Below are 17,052 nucleotides of genomic sequence, written 5' to 3' on the forward strand. Positions count from 1 at the left end.
ATCTGCATAATTTCCATAAGATTGGTTGAAAGAAAAAAAAAAGCTACCTCAGGCCTTGTTTAAATATTGCTGCCTGCCAAGGATTTTGGTTATTAATTTTCTCTCAGGTTGAGGAGACAAGAACTGAGAAAAATTATTTGGATTTGAGCATCTGGAAGATCTATGTGATTCCTACTGTGCATTAACTAGTTGGACCTTAACGTTGGAGGGACATGCATTAAAGAAAGCCAGTAAAATCAGAGAATGGGGTCTTCTGGTAAACCTCATACTTTGGTTTGTAAGAAAACTTGTATACACGGAAGTTTACCAATTTTCCGGAATCAGAAAATAATAAAATACACATAACGTTAACCAATTTGGAATCCTACCCCTACCTTCCTTTCCCCTCTCTATCCAGTGAGTTAGCTTCTCATACCAGCTCTCGATTTACCCGAGCAAACACTGTTTATACCGAAGGCCCTGTCAACGCTTCTGCCTCACCCCCAGTTCCGGCCGGCCTCCCCAGCTCCAGGAGCCCTAAACACAAGTTCCAGAGGCCAGCACGGAAAGCACAGCCGTACTCTCGAAGGCGTGGGAACCGGAGCGGGGCGCTCCTCCTCCGAGGTTGGGCGGAGCCGGGCCTCGCTGGGCAAGTGCGTGAGGCCGCGCCGGGCGCTCAGTCGCGGCGGGCGCTGCTGCGCGGTGCGCGGGGCCAGGGGCGCGCTCGCACCGCTCTGGGGCTGAGCCCGGCCAGGGTCCGCGCGCGGAGCCACGTCGGAGCGCGCCGTCCCGACCCACCCAGGCGCTTTGCCCCGCCCCGACGTTCCCGCCAGTGGCCTAACCTGCTTGACTCGCCGAACTAGCCGCAGCTCCCGGCGGCAGCAGGTGGCCTCGGACTCGCCGCCGTCACCGCTGCCCGAGCGGGCCGCGCGGCCCGGAGCCCTCTCGGTCGCCCCCGACAGGCGGGATGGAGCCGGACGGGGACCTGGAGGAGCTGGCCCGGCTGCGCTCCGTCTTCGCCGCCTGCGACGCGAACCGCTCGGGGCGCCTGGAGCGCGAGGAGTTCAGCGCGCTGTGCGCGGAGCTGCGCGTGCGGCCGGTCGACGCCGAGGCCGTGTTCCAGCGGCTTGACGCCGACCGCGACGGCGCCATCACCTTCCAGGAGTTCGCGCGCGGCTTCCGCGGGGCCCACCGCGGGAGACGGCGCTGGGGCCGGGGGCCGCGGGAGCCCGCGTTCACTGCGGCCCTGGTGGGGTCCGACCCCGGGGACAGCCAGGAGGACGAGGGCGACGAGGACGCGGCGGCGGCACTGGCCGCCCACTGGGACTCGGCGAGCCCGGGCCAGGCTTGGCAGGACTTCCAGGCGCGACTCGGAGACGAGGTCAAGTTCATCCCCAGGTGCGTGTGTGGTTTGCAGAGCGGAAGGTGGTGGTGGCGTTTCTGTCCTCCCTGGGACGCTGCCATCTCTCCCTCTTACACTCGGAGTGTGCAGACCCAGTGGACCCTTTCTCTCTCTCTCTCTCTCTCTCTCTCTCTCTCTCTCTCTCTCTCTCTCTCTCTCTCTCCTCTGTCTCTCTCTGTCTCTCCCTCTCTCTCTCTCTGTCTCTCCCTGTCTCTCTGTCTCTCTCTCTGTCTCTGTCTCTCTCTCTCTCTCTATCGCTTTCCTCCTTTCACCGACGCACTTTTAACTCTTCCAAGATGGGATCCCCTAGAGTTAAGGAAAAGGAACGCGTTCCGAGTCACAGTTCGGGGAGAAAGTTTCACTTGCTCATTTCTCAGTTTCACAAGCCAGAGTGAAATCCACAGCGTCCGGAGATTCTTCCGGGACGCTGGTTTAGGAGCGCTCCCCGTACCTCAGAGACTTGATTACATCACCTCCTACTCCTGGCCTCCAGGCTGCACCCGGAGCAGCAGCGCTCGGTGACCCGGTCTGCTAGCCAATTTGCCATTCTCTATGGTGGTTTTTGTGTTTGTTGTTTTCCTGCTACTACGTAGAAAACAAGACATTGTTGCGCATTTATATTGCTGCAGGTTCAGGGCATGGTGGGAAAGATATTCAGGTTTTATTGAGATTAATTTGCATCTGTCTCTGCCTAGAGTCATGGTATGTCTCGAGCTATTTTCACTTCTTCCTCAGGCACTACAAACATCTTAATACTATAAAATGTTTTTCTGCTCTCTGGATTTTCATTGAAATTTTCTGCATCTCTGGTTGTCATTATTAGGAAGATCTGAACATTTTGCTTGGCAGTTCACATATCTGAGACATAAGACTTAGAAAAGGAAATAGCCCTGGAAGGCAGCAGTGGCCTGGCTCACCCATTCACTGCTTAGACCTGCAGGGCTGGGAGTCCTCACTTCCTCCTCCGCCTAGCTTCTCCCTCCTGTTTGGAAAGTTCAGGAATACTGGGCATGGAAGGTTACTCACTGCAGTATAAGAGAGATTGTGTAGAGAAAGTGGGCTTGATACCCATCTTTTCTGTTATTTACAAATGAGTGAAAATGCAGTGTCTCCACCAGGGAAGTGGAAAAATTTTAACTTTGCTATAAACCATATACTTTGAATCATCTTTCATCTGTAACTTGGTTTGGGTCCAGCTAGTTTAAAAAGGTAACAATATTAAGAATAAGAAAAGGTAAGACCACACCGTATTTTATACACACACACACACACACACACACACACACACACACACACACACACACAACTGCTTTTCAGAGTTGCCAAGTCTCAGCAGCCAATATTTGACACTTAACCTTTAAATGATGAAAATGACCTTCCTAGGATCAGCATACAACCAGGTCTTAATATTAGTGGTGACATTATTATGATCACGATGCCTTTCCGACTCTTGAGATGTTATTAAATATAATGGCACCAGCGTCACCTGGTAGACTTGTGTCCTAAGTCCCACCCCCGTCTTCTGCAAGATTAACAAGGACAATATTTGCCTTCCTGTACTCGTTCAAGTGGAAAAGGACTAAACTGAATTGCTTCACCTGATTGTTACTATGGCAGCCGTTAGCTGTTTGGGTAAATTGGGTTGCTTCTAGTCTACTTCCTCATACAGCTGTTCATCTTCCCTTCCTCCCATTCAAATGTGATAAAAATCTTTCGTTATTGACAATGTCATTGCCATTATTTCAGCCAAATTAATTCTGCAAACATTGTTGAGTGCCTGTTTTGTGCCACTGTCTTAGGTACTGTCCTAGGTACTTGGAGACAAAGAGAAGGAGGAGATGTGGTTCATGCCCTCAGGAAGTTCATAGTGTGGGTGAAATATTTCTCAAACATTTCCTCAGAGAACATGTAAAGGCAGGAGGGTTATTTGTAGAGTTATCTGCATGTATTGTGGACATAACCCAGTAAACTGCCTGCAAGCAGGAGCTTTCTTTGAATTCTTGAGTTTTTACCTTAAAAAAAAGAAGTCATGTTCACTTTATAATATACTGGAGCTTGGTTTAACGTAAAATATTACCTATTCTTCCAGGGGGAAAATTGTCTCTCTGGGAAGGTGTGCCATTTCATCTGGTGCCTTAGTTTCCCACCCTGGCACTCCATCTTCCCCCAGGTGGCACCCTGTCCCACGCCTATCCTAGGGGGGTATTTGTGTATAGTTTAAGCAGAACAGATATCAGATATAGGAATGTTTGGTTCCTGCAAAGGCAAACCGTGGTAGTGATTTCCATTTCAAAGATCATTCAAGCTCTTAGATCAAAATATTAAACAAATTTGGGTTAAAGTCCTCAGTCATCGATAATTGTGATATTAGAGAGAAAATAATATTGTACTGCGAAAGAATAAAAATGGTCTCTGGGTGGTGTGTTAAATTCTCAAGTTGGTCTTCTCTTAGAAACTGAGGGACTCCTTTCCTTAAAGGTTGGGGAGGGGAGTGTCCCGCCATGTGACACTGTTAACCTGAGCTGGGCAGGTGTAAATGGTCCAGAGGGTCAGGATGGGCCGTTACCACTAGTTCCAGTAAGCTGGAACTAGGTCAGCCAGCAGGTGAAACCAGAATGGCCAAGGCAATGTAGTTACTTAAGAGAATTCCGGAAGGAGGATTGTATCAGGCCAAGAAAAATCCATGAAGTGGGAAGAGAATGTCTGGGGAGAAACAGAGAGCAGAGTTGTAATTACCTAGTGAAGCCAGTTTCTGGTGTCAGGGGCATTATCTTGGTGAAAGGGAGGTTTGTATCCAGTAGGTACTCAATAAATGTACTCAATAAATATTTGCTGAATGTTCTTTGATTCCCTGCTTCATATACGGAGAATGCAGTTCGTTCATGCTGCATGCATTCTCTTCTTTTGTTGGTTCCCTCCCTATATTTTCACATTCTGGTGAGAGCTGGTGTCTTCCGAGATTGGCAAGGAGAGAAGGATATAGGGTGTGTGTGTCTGTGTGTGTGTGTGCATTGAGCATTCGACTGAGGCGGGGTCATGACAGGAATTCACCTCTCTCCTCTAGTCAGAGCCGAAGCTTTTCAGAGTTCTCAATTCCATTTGTAGCGATTGAGTGTCATTTGTGGACTGATTCACTTTAACTTAGAACCCCACGTTCTCACAAACAGAAATGCGAGGGTCCAGCTGGCACCAGAACCACAATGGACTTGTGAATGGGCACCAGTTTTGCCACAATAGCCAGATTAGACCCAGGGTGGGTGGGTGCCTCTGGTGTAACAGGGGTTAGCGTGATTGGTGACGTGCCAGACAGGGCTGGGGTGGGACTTGTTCAGGCACCAAAATCAGACCTGTGTGGTCAAGCTGTTTCACATGATTTGTGCCCTTTCTACACACACAACGCTGAAGAAGAGTCTTCTGTTGAATAACTTAGAAACAAGAAATTTAATTGAGAAGAACCAAAACTACCCACGTGTGAACTGTTATATGGATTGTCAGAAAGGTTTACTTCCGCACGTCCACATAACTATGAAGATGATGTCTAAAATGGAGAGGAAAAGCAACAGGTGACACCAATCCCACTTAACTAGGACGTTTTAAAAAACACGAAGCTACAAGGAGGCAGAGGCATAGTTTCACGGTCAGGGACTCCTTTACATTTCCCTTTCTTGGGGTCCACTTTAGGGCTTTTGCCTCTGATCGTTTTCTTTTGTAATAGTGCAGTTGCTTCAAAAGCCCGCTTCACCTTAATGATATGGTGCTCGGCAGGATGGGAAAGGGAGAGGAGAGATGGACGCAAAGAGAGAGGTAAACACAGAGAGGGCTGGAGACACAGGGTGATAGGAGGCAGAAGACAAGCAGACAGAGAGACACTGATTGATTAGTGCCTCAGTTTCCCCTCTCTTCCCATTCAGTGAGGGTATGGCCCTGAGACAGCTTGGGATGCGAGAGTTAAATCAGCTCTTCTCTGTTTGATCTCAGCTCTTGAGTATCTTCCACATGTGAGCATCTGGGTGCTTTGGGCTGTGTTTTTTTTTGCGGTACGCGGGCCTCTCACTGTTGTGGCCTCTCCCATTGCGGAGCACAGGCTCCGGACGCGCAGGCTCAGCGGCCATGGTTCACGGGCCTAGCCGCTCTGCGGCATGTAGGATCTTCCCGGACCGGGGCACGAACCCGTGTCCCCTCCATCGGCAGGCGGACTCTCAACCACTGCGCCACCAGGGAAACCCCTGGACTGTGTTTTTAATGTTTGAAGATAAGTATATTTTTTTCACCCATATTGCCAGTAATATCTGCTACTCATCCAAGGAGACAGAGATTGGTTCCAGCCTTGAGGCACCATAGTGGGTTGGACTTCAGTCCTGGAAGAGGTTCAGAGATGTTTTTGACTGTGTGTGATGCTTACCTTTGGCACTGGCTTTGAGGCCTATCAGTGTGCTAGCCACAAGCTTTCCAGAGATTTCCTGCCATTTCTGCATTCAGAACTGGGGATATATATATATATATATATATATATATGTATGTGTGTGTGTGTATATATATATATATATGTATATCTTTATATGTCTCTATCTCTATATATAGATTATATATATCTTTATTTTCTGTTTCTGGTCTGTTGCTTTTTGGTTTTCCTCTTCAGTATATCCTCTATCACAATTATGTGTCATTACGCTACTGCTGAGTGGGAGAAACCTGCCCATTTAAAGCACAGCTCTTCCTTGAACCATCCAAACCTTGCTCCTGGGCCTAGCAGGAGTCTCTGTATGGCTTATTTTTTATGAGCTCTGCTTGCTTGTGGTGGCCCCTTCTGGTTCTGATATTTGAATTTCATCTCGAGGTAGTAATTTCTTTTTGGCCTCCTGGCCCCAGAAAGGTATTTTGGGCTCCCATCCTTAGAGGACTGCCAGTTTTGGCCATACAGACAGTGGCCTGCTCTGACCCTCAGATCTCACTGATTGTTCAGAGCTCTGCTGGCAGGTTTTGGTGAGAGATTGTTTACTCAGCCCTTATGGTATGGGTAAAAAGAAAAAGGCTTAAGATGGGGTGTCATTGGAAGACTGCCCTCCAAGGACCACAGACTCTTCTCTAGCTTGTCTTTTAGCCTGAAGTTTTCATTTACTTCTCTCCGGAATCACTGTTCAAATACACTGTCACTTTGAGCTTGTAAAACCCGTTTCTTGATTTCTTCCCAGGTTACATGATTTTATTTCATTTGTAAAATGGAAGTAGCTGAATCGGGCTGATCTGCCTTGAATGGAGGCTTAGAGGCTGATGGCGGAGAAGAGAGCCTTTGATGATGGGGGAGGTTAGGATGCTGAGGTGATTCAAATGTCTGCTTTTTTCTCCTACTTTCTTGCTTCGTGTGTAGCTTGTGAAAGCTTAGTTGCACCTGACTGCAGTATATCGTTGGAGGGAAGAAATGGGAAGAGAGTATTTATCGTGGGTATTTGGGCTGCTCCTATCTGACTCTGTTAGTCTCATATCACGTTGTAAAATGGAAAGTAAACACTGTTTCCCAGAGGAAAGCTGTAATGATGGAATGACACGTATGATTTCTTTGATATTAATTCCTCAAAAAAACAGTTTCACTGCTTCAACTGGTAAATATTTGGGGTCTTTCAAATTATAATTGCCTTTGTCAGAGTAATTATAAAAAGAGAAAAGTGAATTTTAGCCCTTAAGGCCTTATCTATATGTCTTATAAAAACAAGACATATAGATGCAGTAGCTCAGACGTGTTTCTTTCATTCTTTCTCTAATTCCCTCGGTATCCATGTGCCTGCCAGTGTCCCAGGCACTAGAGAGACTCCTTCGTAGACCTGACCTTCAAGGAGCTCATTGTCTCACGTTTTTAAATACCTAGGAGTTTCTGACATCTGAAGGACCTGAGATGCAGTATAATAAATGCAGAAAAAGACCTCAGGGCACATCTCCAGACTATGGACATTTCACGTCAAGAGTGTTTCTCAAATTGGGGGCCCTTTGGGTCTTTATGTGTATGCTTGGCAATCTTAGAAGACTAAACATTTATGCTTTCATTTTATGTTATCATTATATGATAATATAAAACAAATTAATGTGAGCACATTTGGCATCACCTGGATGACTCTTACATGACAGATTTGGCTACACTGTTTCAAAACCTGCCTCTGTGTTTAGGATTGTACGGCATCTGTTCCTTGTCATGCATGGGCTGATGAGGAAGGCACAACAGTGGACTTGGTGCAAGTGATGTGTCCACGTAAATTGAAAGTGACCAACAACACAGAGTGTTGGGTTGTCTGTGTCCTCAATGGAAAAGTGATCAGGGAGTGGGGTTTTGATCCTGTAAGTGTGGCTGGAAAGCACAGCACACAAGCTGCCGGGACCATACTGACATTGGCTATGGGGGTGTAGTTTCAGTAGAAGTGCATCCCTTGTCAGTTTAAGTGAATGTTGCTAATTCTCGTTCCACTGATTTTGCAAATGCCTGTTGGTCACATAAATGTTTGGGAGCTGTAAGTATAAGGAGTTTATATCTGGTTTATGTTTGTTTATAGTTAAGTGACATAATATAAACAATATTTACATCAACCCTGGAATCCATAGGAGATATTTTCTTTAATAAGGTCTACATGTTTATCAAGTGTGAGAAATACTGTTCTAAAAGGACTTGAAATCCTCAAGAACTGTATAAGATTGAAAACATTAGTTTCTCTATTTCTCATTGCTTATCGATCTCATCTGTCATTTAAATCGAGGGCATAATATTGTGGAAGAAGTTCATCTTAAATTGTTCCCAGTCTTAAGGATCATTTTTGTTATTTGCCCACAGAGGAAACTCTTCTTGCCTTTTTCCTATGTCATTCATTCACTCCTTCATTTAAAAAAACTTTTCTTTTAATCCATGTGTGCCTGGAACTGCACCAGGAATGGGGTGCTTTAAAATGATATCCAGTCAAAAATCAAAAGTTTCTTAGACAGTTTCTCTCTCTCCAAAGGTGATGGCACCAGTGAGTGTAATGAACGGGAAGAATCACAAGGTGGGTGGTCTGGGTCCAGCTCTCACTGGGGGTCAGAAATCAAGCAGACCAAATTGACAGATGAATGGATAAAGAAGATGTGGCACATATATACAATGGAATATTACTCAGCCATAAAAAGAAACGAAATTGAGTTATTTGTAGTGAGGTGGATGGACCTAGAGTCTATCATACAGAGTGAAGTAAATCAGAAAGAAAAACAAATACCGTATGCTAACACATATATATGGAATCTAAAAAAGAAAAAAATGGTTCTGATGAACCTAGGCGCAGGACAGGAATAAAGATGCAGACATAGGGAATGGACTTAAGGACATGGGGGTGGGAAGGGGAAGCTGGGACAAAGTGAGAGAGTGGCATTGACATGTATACACTACCAAATGTAAAACAGATAGCTAGTAGGAAGCAGCCGCATAGCACAGGGAGATCAGCTTGGTGCTTTGTGACCACCTAGAGGGGTGGGATAGGGAGGGTGGGAGGGAGACACAAGAGGAAAGGGATATGGGGATATAAGTATACGTATAGCTGATTCACTTTGTTATACAGCAGAAACTAACACAACAATGTAAAGCAATTATACTCCAATAAAAATGTTAAAAAAAATAAGGCATTAATTTAAAAAAAAAAAAGAAAGAAAAATCAAGCGGACAAATGAAATTCAGGGAGTTTCTTCCCCTCTTCAGTAGAGCAGTTATCTCCATTTATCTTGTGTGGTGGTGTCACAGTTCCAGCAAGAGAGACTCTAGGCCCTGTCAAATTTTCTCCACGTTCCCTCCTCTTACCACCCCGTGGGCTGTGACTGATGTAACGGAGGGGGGCTCACAGGCTCTGAAGCCTCCGGGGCCAGGCAGGTAACATAGACCTGGTGGAGTGGAGTTGGGGCCCAGTAGCAGCCTCTGCTTCATATGCTGGGGGGACGGACGGATGCTGCCATGCAGGACATCGGCCCAGTGTTGCCAGCGACGCCAACTTATAAAGGATGGTGAAAGATCCAGATTTTAAGTAGGGATCTCCAGTTTTGCATATTCCATGAAGGACAAAGCACAGAGGCGGGAAAGATACTTTTTCCAGTTTGCAACCCCTGTTTCCTAACCTGAGAATGTGCCCTAGTAAATTCAAGTGTCAGGCGTGATCTTGCTTTGAAGATTCGTGTTGATGTGAACATGTGGTTCCATGGTACCCTAACTTAGAATTTTAATCATGCTACTTCTTCCCCTTCCAAGTTTGTGGGATAGTATTTTGACCCAAAGATAGTCTGTCTGTACTCTCTTTTCTGCTCTTGGGTGTTCTTGTAGTTTCCTGAGTTACCTTGTTCAGGCTTAACAGATGTTGCTGTACAGTATTTTCTGCCTCCAGATTTGCTGCCCTGATGGTGTGTCCTTGGAGGAGGAGGGCTGAGCTCTGAAAGTATTGAGATGTCCAGAACACCTTTTACCCTGATGTCTTTCTTTCTCTTCATTTGAAGCTGAAAGTATTTGTCACTGTTTTAAGATATGTTAAAAAAAAAAAAAAAGGAATGAAATAAAAATAAGGGAATTTAGTGATGAGAGGTTGTATTTTCCGGTACCACAGTGGTATTTCCTTTCATTATTGGAATATTTTGTCCTTCAGTCAAAAAAAATTTTATGGGGATGAAAAGATGCTCATCACTAATCATCAGAGAAATGCAGGTCAAAACCATAATGGAATATTGCCTCCTACCTGTTAGGATGGCTGTTATCAAAAACACAGAAAGTAACAATTGCTAGTTAGAATGTGGAGAAATTGGGACCCTTGTACATTGTTGGTGGGAATGTAAATTGGTGCAGCCTATGGAAAACGGTATGGAGGCTCCTCAAAAAATTAAAAATAGAACTATCATAGATCCAGCAATCCCACTTCTGCATGTGTATCCAAAAAAATGAAATCAAGATCTAGAAGAGATATCTGCACTCCTGTGATCATTGCAGCACTAGTCACAATAGCCAAGAGGTGGAAACAGCTCAAGTGTCCATTGATAGAAGAATGAATAAAGAAAATGTGGTATATACATACAATGGAATATTACTGAACTATACAAAAAGGAGGAATTTCTGTAGTATGTGACAACACAGGTGGACCTGAGGACATTAGTCACAGAAGGACAAATAATGTATAATTCCACTTATATGAGGTATCTAAGGTAGTCAACTCTTAGAAAGTTGAATGGTGGTTGCCAGGGGCTCAGGGATTGGGAAATGAAGAGTTGCAGTTCAGTGGATTATAGAGCTTCAGTCGTTCAACATGAAAAAGCTCTAGAGATCTGCACAGTAAGGTGCATGTAGGCAACAATACCGTACACTTAAGAGTTTGTTAAGAACAGAGATTTCATGTTATATGCTTCTTAACCACAAGAAAAGCAAACATATGGAATACAAAATTTCTTTTTTACAGAGATGAGAAATTGGGATAGCTACAAAAGCTCTGTGTCTCATATCTTTTTGGATCAGTCCCAAATACAGGCTCCGTCAAGGTTTGCCCTTTAAATATACTCACATCTGTCATTTTCAGGTGACCAAGCAGAAACACTCGAAATAATGGCACATTCTGAGAGCTCCCTCCCACCACGCTCTCACTGAGGGCAACCGCTCTCTTCAATTTCAATTTTTGGGGGGCATTTTATGGGCATGTTCAGCCATGATACCCCCTCGCGATCATTACAATTATGGAGCATGCTCAAAGTGACCATTTTGTTATAATGGTATCTCTGACCTAGAGTGGTTTTCTTTTTAATGTCTGGATAGAAAACAAACAAGTGGGGCTTCCCTGGTGGCGCAGTGGTTGAGAGTCCGCCTGCCAATGCAGGGGACACAGGTTCGTGCCCCGGTCCGGGAAGATCCCACATGCCGCGGAGCAGCTAGGCCCATGAGCCATGGCCGCTGAGCCTGCGCGTCCGAAGCCTGTGCTCCTCAACGGGAAAGGCTGCAACAGTGAGAGACCTGCGTACCGCAAAAAAAAAAAAAAGAAAACAAACAAGTGCAGATGAATTATTCATTCTGAAATCTGGGTGCAGCAGTGGAAGTTTCAACTGCTGTGAGCCTCTTGTGGCTGCCTGGTCCAGAGGTGGAGAGGCGGTGGGAGGTTGAGGCAGCCGGCGCTTGCTTGTTGCCCATCTCCTTAGGCGTGGGGGTTGCACAGTGCATCCCCTGGCGTGACCCACTAACCCCGTAATTCTTGCTCCTGTAGAACAGTTACAGTCTGCTCTGGCTGAGGTGGACGAATTCCTGAGGAGTCAACCAATATTTGCTTAGAAAATCCATGTTTTAGGACGTTCCTATGTCATGTTTTCTGATGGACATGCCATAAACTAGTGTTTGTGTTTGTGATGCAAATATGTTTTCTTTTCCTCCTTGGGGATCTGTTGGCATAGCATGTACTTCAGTCTGGCAGAGATGGTTAGCCTGGGGGTGTCAGTGAATGAATTACAGTGCATGCATTTCTACTCTAACACAGCACATGTATTCCAGACAAACCTAATGTTCTGCAAACACACAAAGGACATATGGAAAAAAAAAGTAGGGATGAGGCTGATCTCTCCATATCTGTATAGCTTTGCAACCAGCATACTCAAAAAACCAGTAACAATCTGAATAAGATATTAGCGCAATTAAAGTCACATTAGATGCTTAATAGAAACATACGACAGTCCAGGGTACCAGTACAGAAAAACTGTAAATGTTTTAATGCAAGTATAGGATTTTGCACTTTGTTTTTTAAGGTGAAGGTAACTTGGTGGATGGAGGTACCTGGGTTGTGGCTGCTGGGTTACAGGAACAAGGACAGAATGCACAAAGACAACGCATGTGTACCGCCTGTGCTGGGAGGAAGCCCCCAGGGAACGGGCATTGTGTCCAGACTGAGTTCACCTGCAGCCGGCTGCCTTCAGCTGTGGTAATGGGCTTGCACTTGGTGACTGTTACTTGGGCGCAGAGCATCGACATGCTGGGAAATGCAACTTCCACTTCTGCGTCATTCACCTATTGACCTAAGGGATGAGCTAATTGATGCTATAGGAACATGCACTGTGTCCGAGCAGTCCTAGTGTTGAGTGAAAATGCATGGGAGGCTAAAGCAAGGCACAAAGCCAGAAATGAGGGTTAGATTGGTTCTGTGTGTACAGGTCTGGAGGTTTTATATTGGTCAAAAAGGGATAGTGCATTGCCTCTCTCTAAAAGATGACAGTGAATAAGCTGTCTTCAGGCTAATAAATATCTGTCCACAAAAGTCCACAGATCTGTTGGATAGGCTGTTACAATCCTAATGAACCCTGGTGAGAATTATAATGTTATGTTGTAGGTGAGCATTTGGGCCATTAAAAAGTGACCTATTCTGTTGAATAATATTTTAAATTAAAGTTCTTATTTAGCAACTGAATAAGAATTCAGTTCTTATTGAATTCAATTTATTCAACCAAGTAAGCTGAATAACCTTATTCATCTGTTTTAAGCAGTGCTAGCATATATTCATGGTGAAGCTGGTACATTTGTTTATGCGATTAACCCCAGGAAAAGTACAGTGATATAAGCCACTGAGTTAGTTAGAGAAATAGAGCCAATAAGATGTGAGCGTGTGTGTGTGTGTGTGTGTGTAGGTGAGGGGGCGTGGATTTATTTTAAGGAATAGGCTCACACGATTGTGGAGGCTGGCAAGTCTGTAATATGCAGGGTGGGCCAGCAGGCCGGAGACCCAGGGAAATGCTGATATAGCAGTTTGAGCCCCAAGGCTGTGGGCTGGTAGAATTCCCTCTTCCTTAGGGGGGCTCAGTCTTCATTTAAAGGTCTTCAACTCACTGGATGAGGCCTGCCCACGTTCTGGAGGGTAATCTGCTTTACTCAAAATCTAACTGATTGAAATGTTAATCTCATGTACAAAAGACCTTCACAGCAATGTCCAGACATGTATGACCAAATATTTGAGCACTGCAGCCTAGCCAAGCTGACACATGACATTAACCGTCGCAGCTACTAAAAAAAGTTTTCCAGATACTCTGTTTTTGAGATTCCCTATGCTATGCGAATTGGTTCTGGTGAGATCAGAGAGCATTTTTTTATTGCTTCCAGCTTATAAAATATGCACCAGAAATTTTTCAAATATTTATTTGAATCTGCAAAAATCCCTATACATATATTATATTCCCCTTCCAAATGCCCAAACACTTCAAAACCACATATCAAATTTCAGGGGTGGTTTAACGTTATTAATATTTTTCTATCTGCCAAGAAGAGGCTTACCCTCCCTGTGTTCATGGCTCTGAGATGCCCCCTGGGAGAAGAGGGCTTCTTCACCCTGGTGTCTACCCCTCCATTCTCACCCTACACCCTCACTCATCCTCAAAATATCCATAACTCCACACTGAGCCCCTCACGGAAGAGACATCTCGGATTTAAGCCTCATCCATCCGGCAAGTCAAGCCAGCACTTCACATTGCTGCACTTTCCCAGGCAGTCTAACTGCTTGCTTGTTCATCTCCTTTCTTCCTTTACCTCCTCTTCCTCTTTCCCTCCCTCCCTCCCTTCTGCAACTGCTGTGGGAAAAGCACTATGCTAAGAAGTCCAAAGGTGAAGTTTTAATGAGAAATTGTACAAAAATCCCCAGAGTAGGAACAGGTTCTTACTTTACTGTCCCCAGCTGCTAGTTTTTGTCCCTGAGTTGGTAGAGCTAACAGGGATGCAAATTGAGAGGCACAGGGAAGCCCAAAATGTTCCACCAGATACAGGTCCTAAAACTCAGCCGTGAGGAAGCCGTGAGTTCCGTGCTCAGTTTCCCAGGACAGGCATTATTCAGCTCCCAGGAGCTGGTTTTAAATCACGTCTTTTCTCAGGCTCTGCAGCTCAGGGCCTCAGACCAGCAACACTGGCCACACCTGGGAGCTCTTCCAGCAGCGCAGACTGTAGCCCCCACCACAGGCCTACTGAAGCATCTGCGTTTTAACAAGATCCCTGGGAGACTCGCGCATGTCTTCAACTCTGCTGAGGAAATGAGAATTGAGGGTGTGGAATGCAGCCACGTTGGGTTGGGAGCTGCTATTCAAAAGGTAGAAAAGCCCCAGGAAGAGAATGTGGAACTGAGGTAGAAAAGATAAACATCACGTGCTTCAAATTTTGCCTTGGGTTGCCTCTGAAATGAATTCCAAATTGTGAAGTGTTCGTGATTGAATTTCCCATGAAGATAAAACATATATACTTCCTCGAATATATCGTGTAATATTTTGTGAACGTGTTCCTCAGAGACAAATACACCTGCAGAAGAGTGCAAGGAGCTTGGTATACGGCTTGCTGACTCCTCACAGATGGAACACTCTCATATTTGGCATCCAGATCTAGAAACAGCATGCACCTAGAAGCCCTGTGCTCCCTTCCCGTCACCGTAGCCCCTCCCTGACCCCCCCGGCATGATTTCTTGGGTGTTTTCTTCCTTACTACATAGGTCTGGCTTCTTGCACTCACCATTATGCTTGTGAGCCTGTAGTTGTAGATCTGTCATTTTCTCTCTTCATTGTGTGAAGATACCGCAGTTTATCCATTTTACTTTTCACGGCCATTTGGGTCATTTCTGCTTTGTGGCTATTACATAGCGTGCCGCGATGGGCAGTCCATCTTTTGGCAAGCATATGGACTCACACAGTGCCTTGCTTTTAATAACTGTTTTCAAAATAACTTCAGCTTTCCTTGCTAACTCAGGGTCATCATTATGAAGCTGAGTTTCATCCCGGGCTGTGGTGTAGCGTGTCCCCAGGATTTGTGGGGATGGCAGTTCAGTTTGGCTTTTCGAGTTCCTGTGTGCATTTTCTCTTCTGGCTGTCAGGCTGCCAGGTGACGGTTTACTGTTGTCAGTTCTTCCTTCCTTCCTGGGTACCTTCGTTTACTGAAGACGCAGAAAGCAAACTGATCAGATGTATTAGAACTGTGTTCAGAACCCCTTTGAATGCATGTTACTCCTGTGCCAAGGAGGGGGCTCACAGGCCGCTGTTCGTTCTCTCCTGACTTTGTCTGCTTTTGTATTCTTCTCAGGGCCAGATGCCTGAGCTTCAAAGGGCTGGAGTGCTGCCGTCGTTTTGAACTTAATTTTTTTTTGGCAGTTTTATTCCTTTTCCATTTTTATTTATATTTTAACTCCTTGCCCCCTTTCGTCCATTTTGAAAGTTCCCCAAGGTAGACACTGTAGTTCTAATTGTCTTTGTAGAAAATTATCCCATGCAGAAGAGGTCCAAGAGGGAGGGGATATAGGTATACACATAGCTGATTCACGTCATTGTACAGCAGAAACTAACACAACATTGTAAAGCAATTATACTCCAAGAAAAAGAAAAAGTAAGCACAGAACGTGGATTTATATTATCATGAATACATGTGAGAAGTACGCACCTAGCCAAGAGTAGGCATGGTGTTATGCTGAGATGAATCCACAGGAGTCTGGCAAGTCTCGCACCTGGGTCTTGGGCCCCAGACCAATAGTTGCTTATTGAAATTATTTTTAATGCTCTTTTCTTTGAAAAGAAATGCTACAAAAACTGTACATGGAGGTAAACAGATACTGCTGCTTTGTGAGGTTCTCCTTGTCCACTCAGGCCGATTATTGTAATCACCTATTACAGCTCCTTCTTTAGTACCACTTATACAACAATCTGAATAAGATATTAACACAAAAAACATCACAGTAGATGTTTAATAGAAACATACGACAGTCCAGGGTACCAGTACAGAAAAACTGTAAATGTTTTAATGCAAGTATAGGATTTAAAGCAACCATTCAGCTTTTATTTCCATTTTGTTTAGTAGGTTTTAGGCCAGTTGTACACTCCAGAAGGGATGTTATCCACACCAGGCGAGAGAGGGCAGCTCATACCCCAGGGAAGCAGAACTGGAAACAAGGGCAAAATAAAGGTTTCAGATGAAAAATGTAAACTGAAATAAATGTAAATGCACAGTTGACTGAAATTGCTTTTTCATTATCTGATGAACCAGTGAATTAAGATGATGACTCGAGAAAAGATCGGTTTCTCTTTTCTTGGCTCTCCAGAGGGGTTGAGGTCAGATTCCTTCAGGAGATAGTGTTTGCAAATCTGCAGGTTGGTTGCTCTTCCAGTGGACTGTGGCTCTGGGAGCACAGAAGTGGACTAGTTTTCAGGGCAGCTGATTCTGGTATAATGTGGAAAAGTCAGATTTTAATAGCTTTTTTTGGCTACCTTTTTTTTAAAATCACATTCCAGAAAATCACCCTTTGGTTCTTCAGAAAATCAAATGAAAAAGTAATTAAACTTCCCTGCAGATTGCTAGGGAAGCAATGAAGTGCAAAGTTGATGAGCAGTGGGGTGTATCTCAGGAAACTTCTATCTTGTGGAAAATATACCCTAGGCATCGTTGAATGAGACCAAGAACCTCTCAAAGGGTTTTAACTGTTGAAATGTCAAAATTAAAGATGTCAACAACATTTTATTTTACAGGGGAAGTGTGTTCAAGAAAATTTGTAAGAAAATCTCCACAACTAATTTTGCGTTATTTTGATATTTTTTCGTCCATCTCTGCATAAACAGAGAGACTGGAAAACCATTATTGGTTTTTGATGGTTAGGTAGCAAGGTAGGTAGGTAAAAGTCAATGGTTAGGTAGCAAGGTAGGTAGGTAAAAGTCAA

At 44.7% G+C, this 17,052-nt stretch overlaps 1 protein-coding gene across 1 annotated transcript in view; it reads left to right on the forward strand.

Moving 5' to 3' along the window:
* Window positions 1-946: 946 nt before the first annotated feature.
* Window positions 947-17,052, forward strand: part of RASEF (RAS and EF-hand domain containing) — a 70,313-nt gene continuing 54,207 nt past the window's right edge. Inside the window, exon 1 of the mRNA XM_065879406.1 lies at window positions 947-1,377. Within this exon, the coding sequence (XP_065735478.1) occupies window positions 947-1,377 (431 nt within the window). The remainder of the gene's footprint in view (window positions 1,378-17,052) is intronic.

This window comes from Phocoena phocoena, chromosome 6, assembly GCF_963924675.1.
Source record: "Phocoena phocoena chromosome 6, mPhoPho1.1, whole genome shotgun sequence".
Taxonomy (NCBI): Eukaryota; Metazoa; Chordata; class Mammalia; order Artiodactyla; family Phocoenidae; genus Phocoena; species Phocoena phocoena.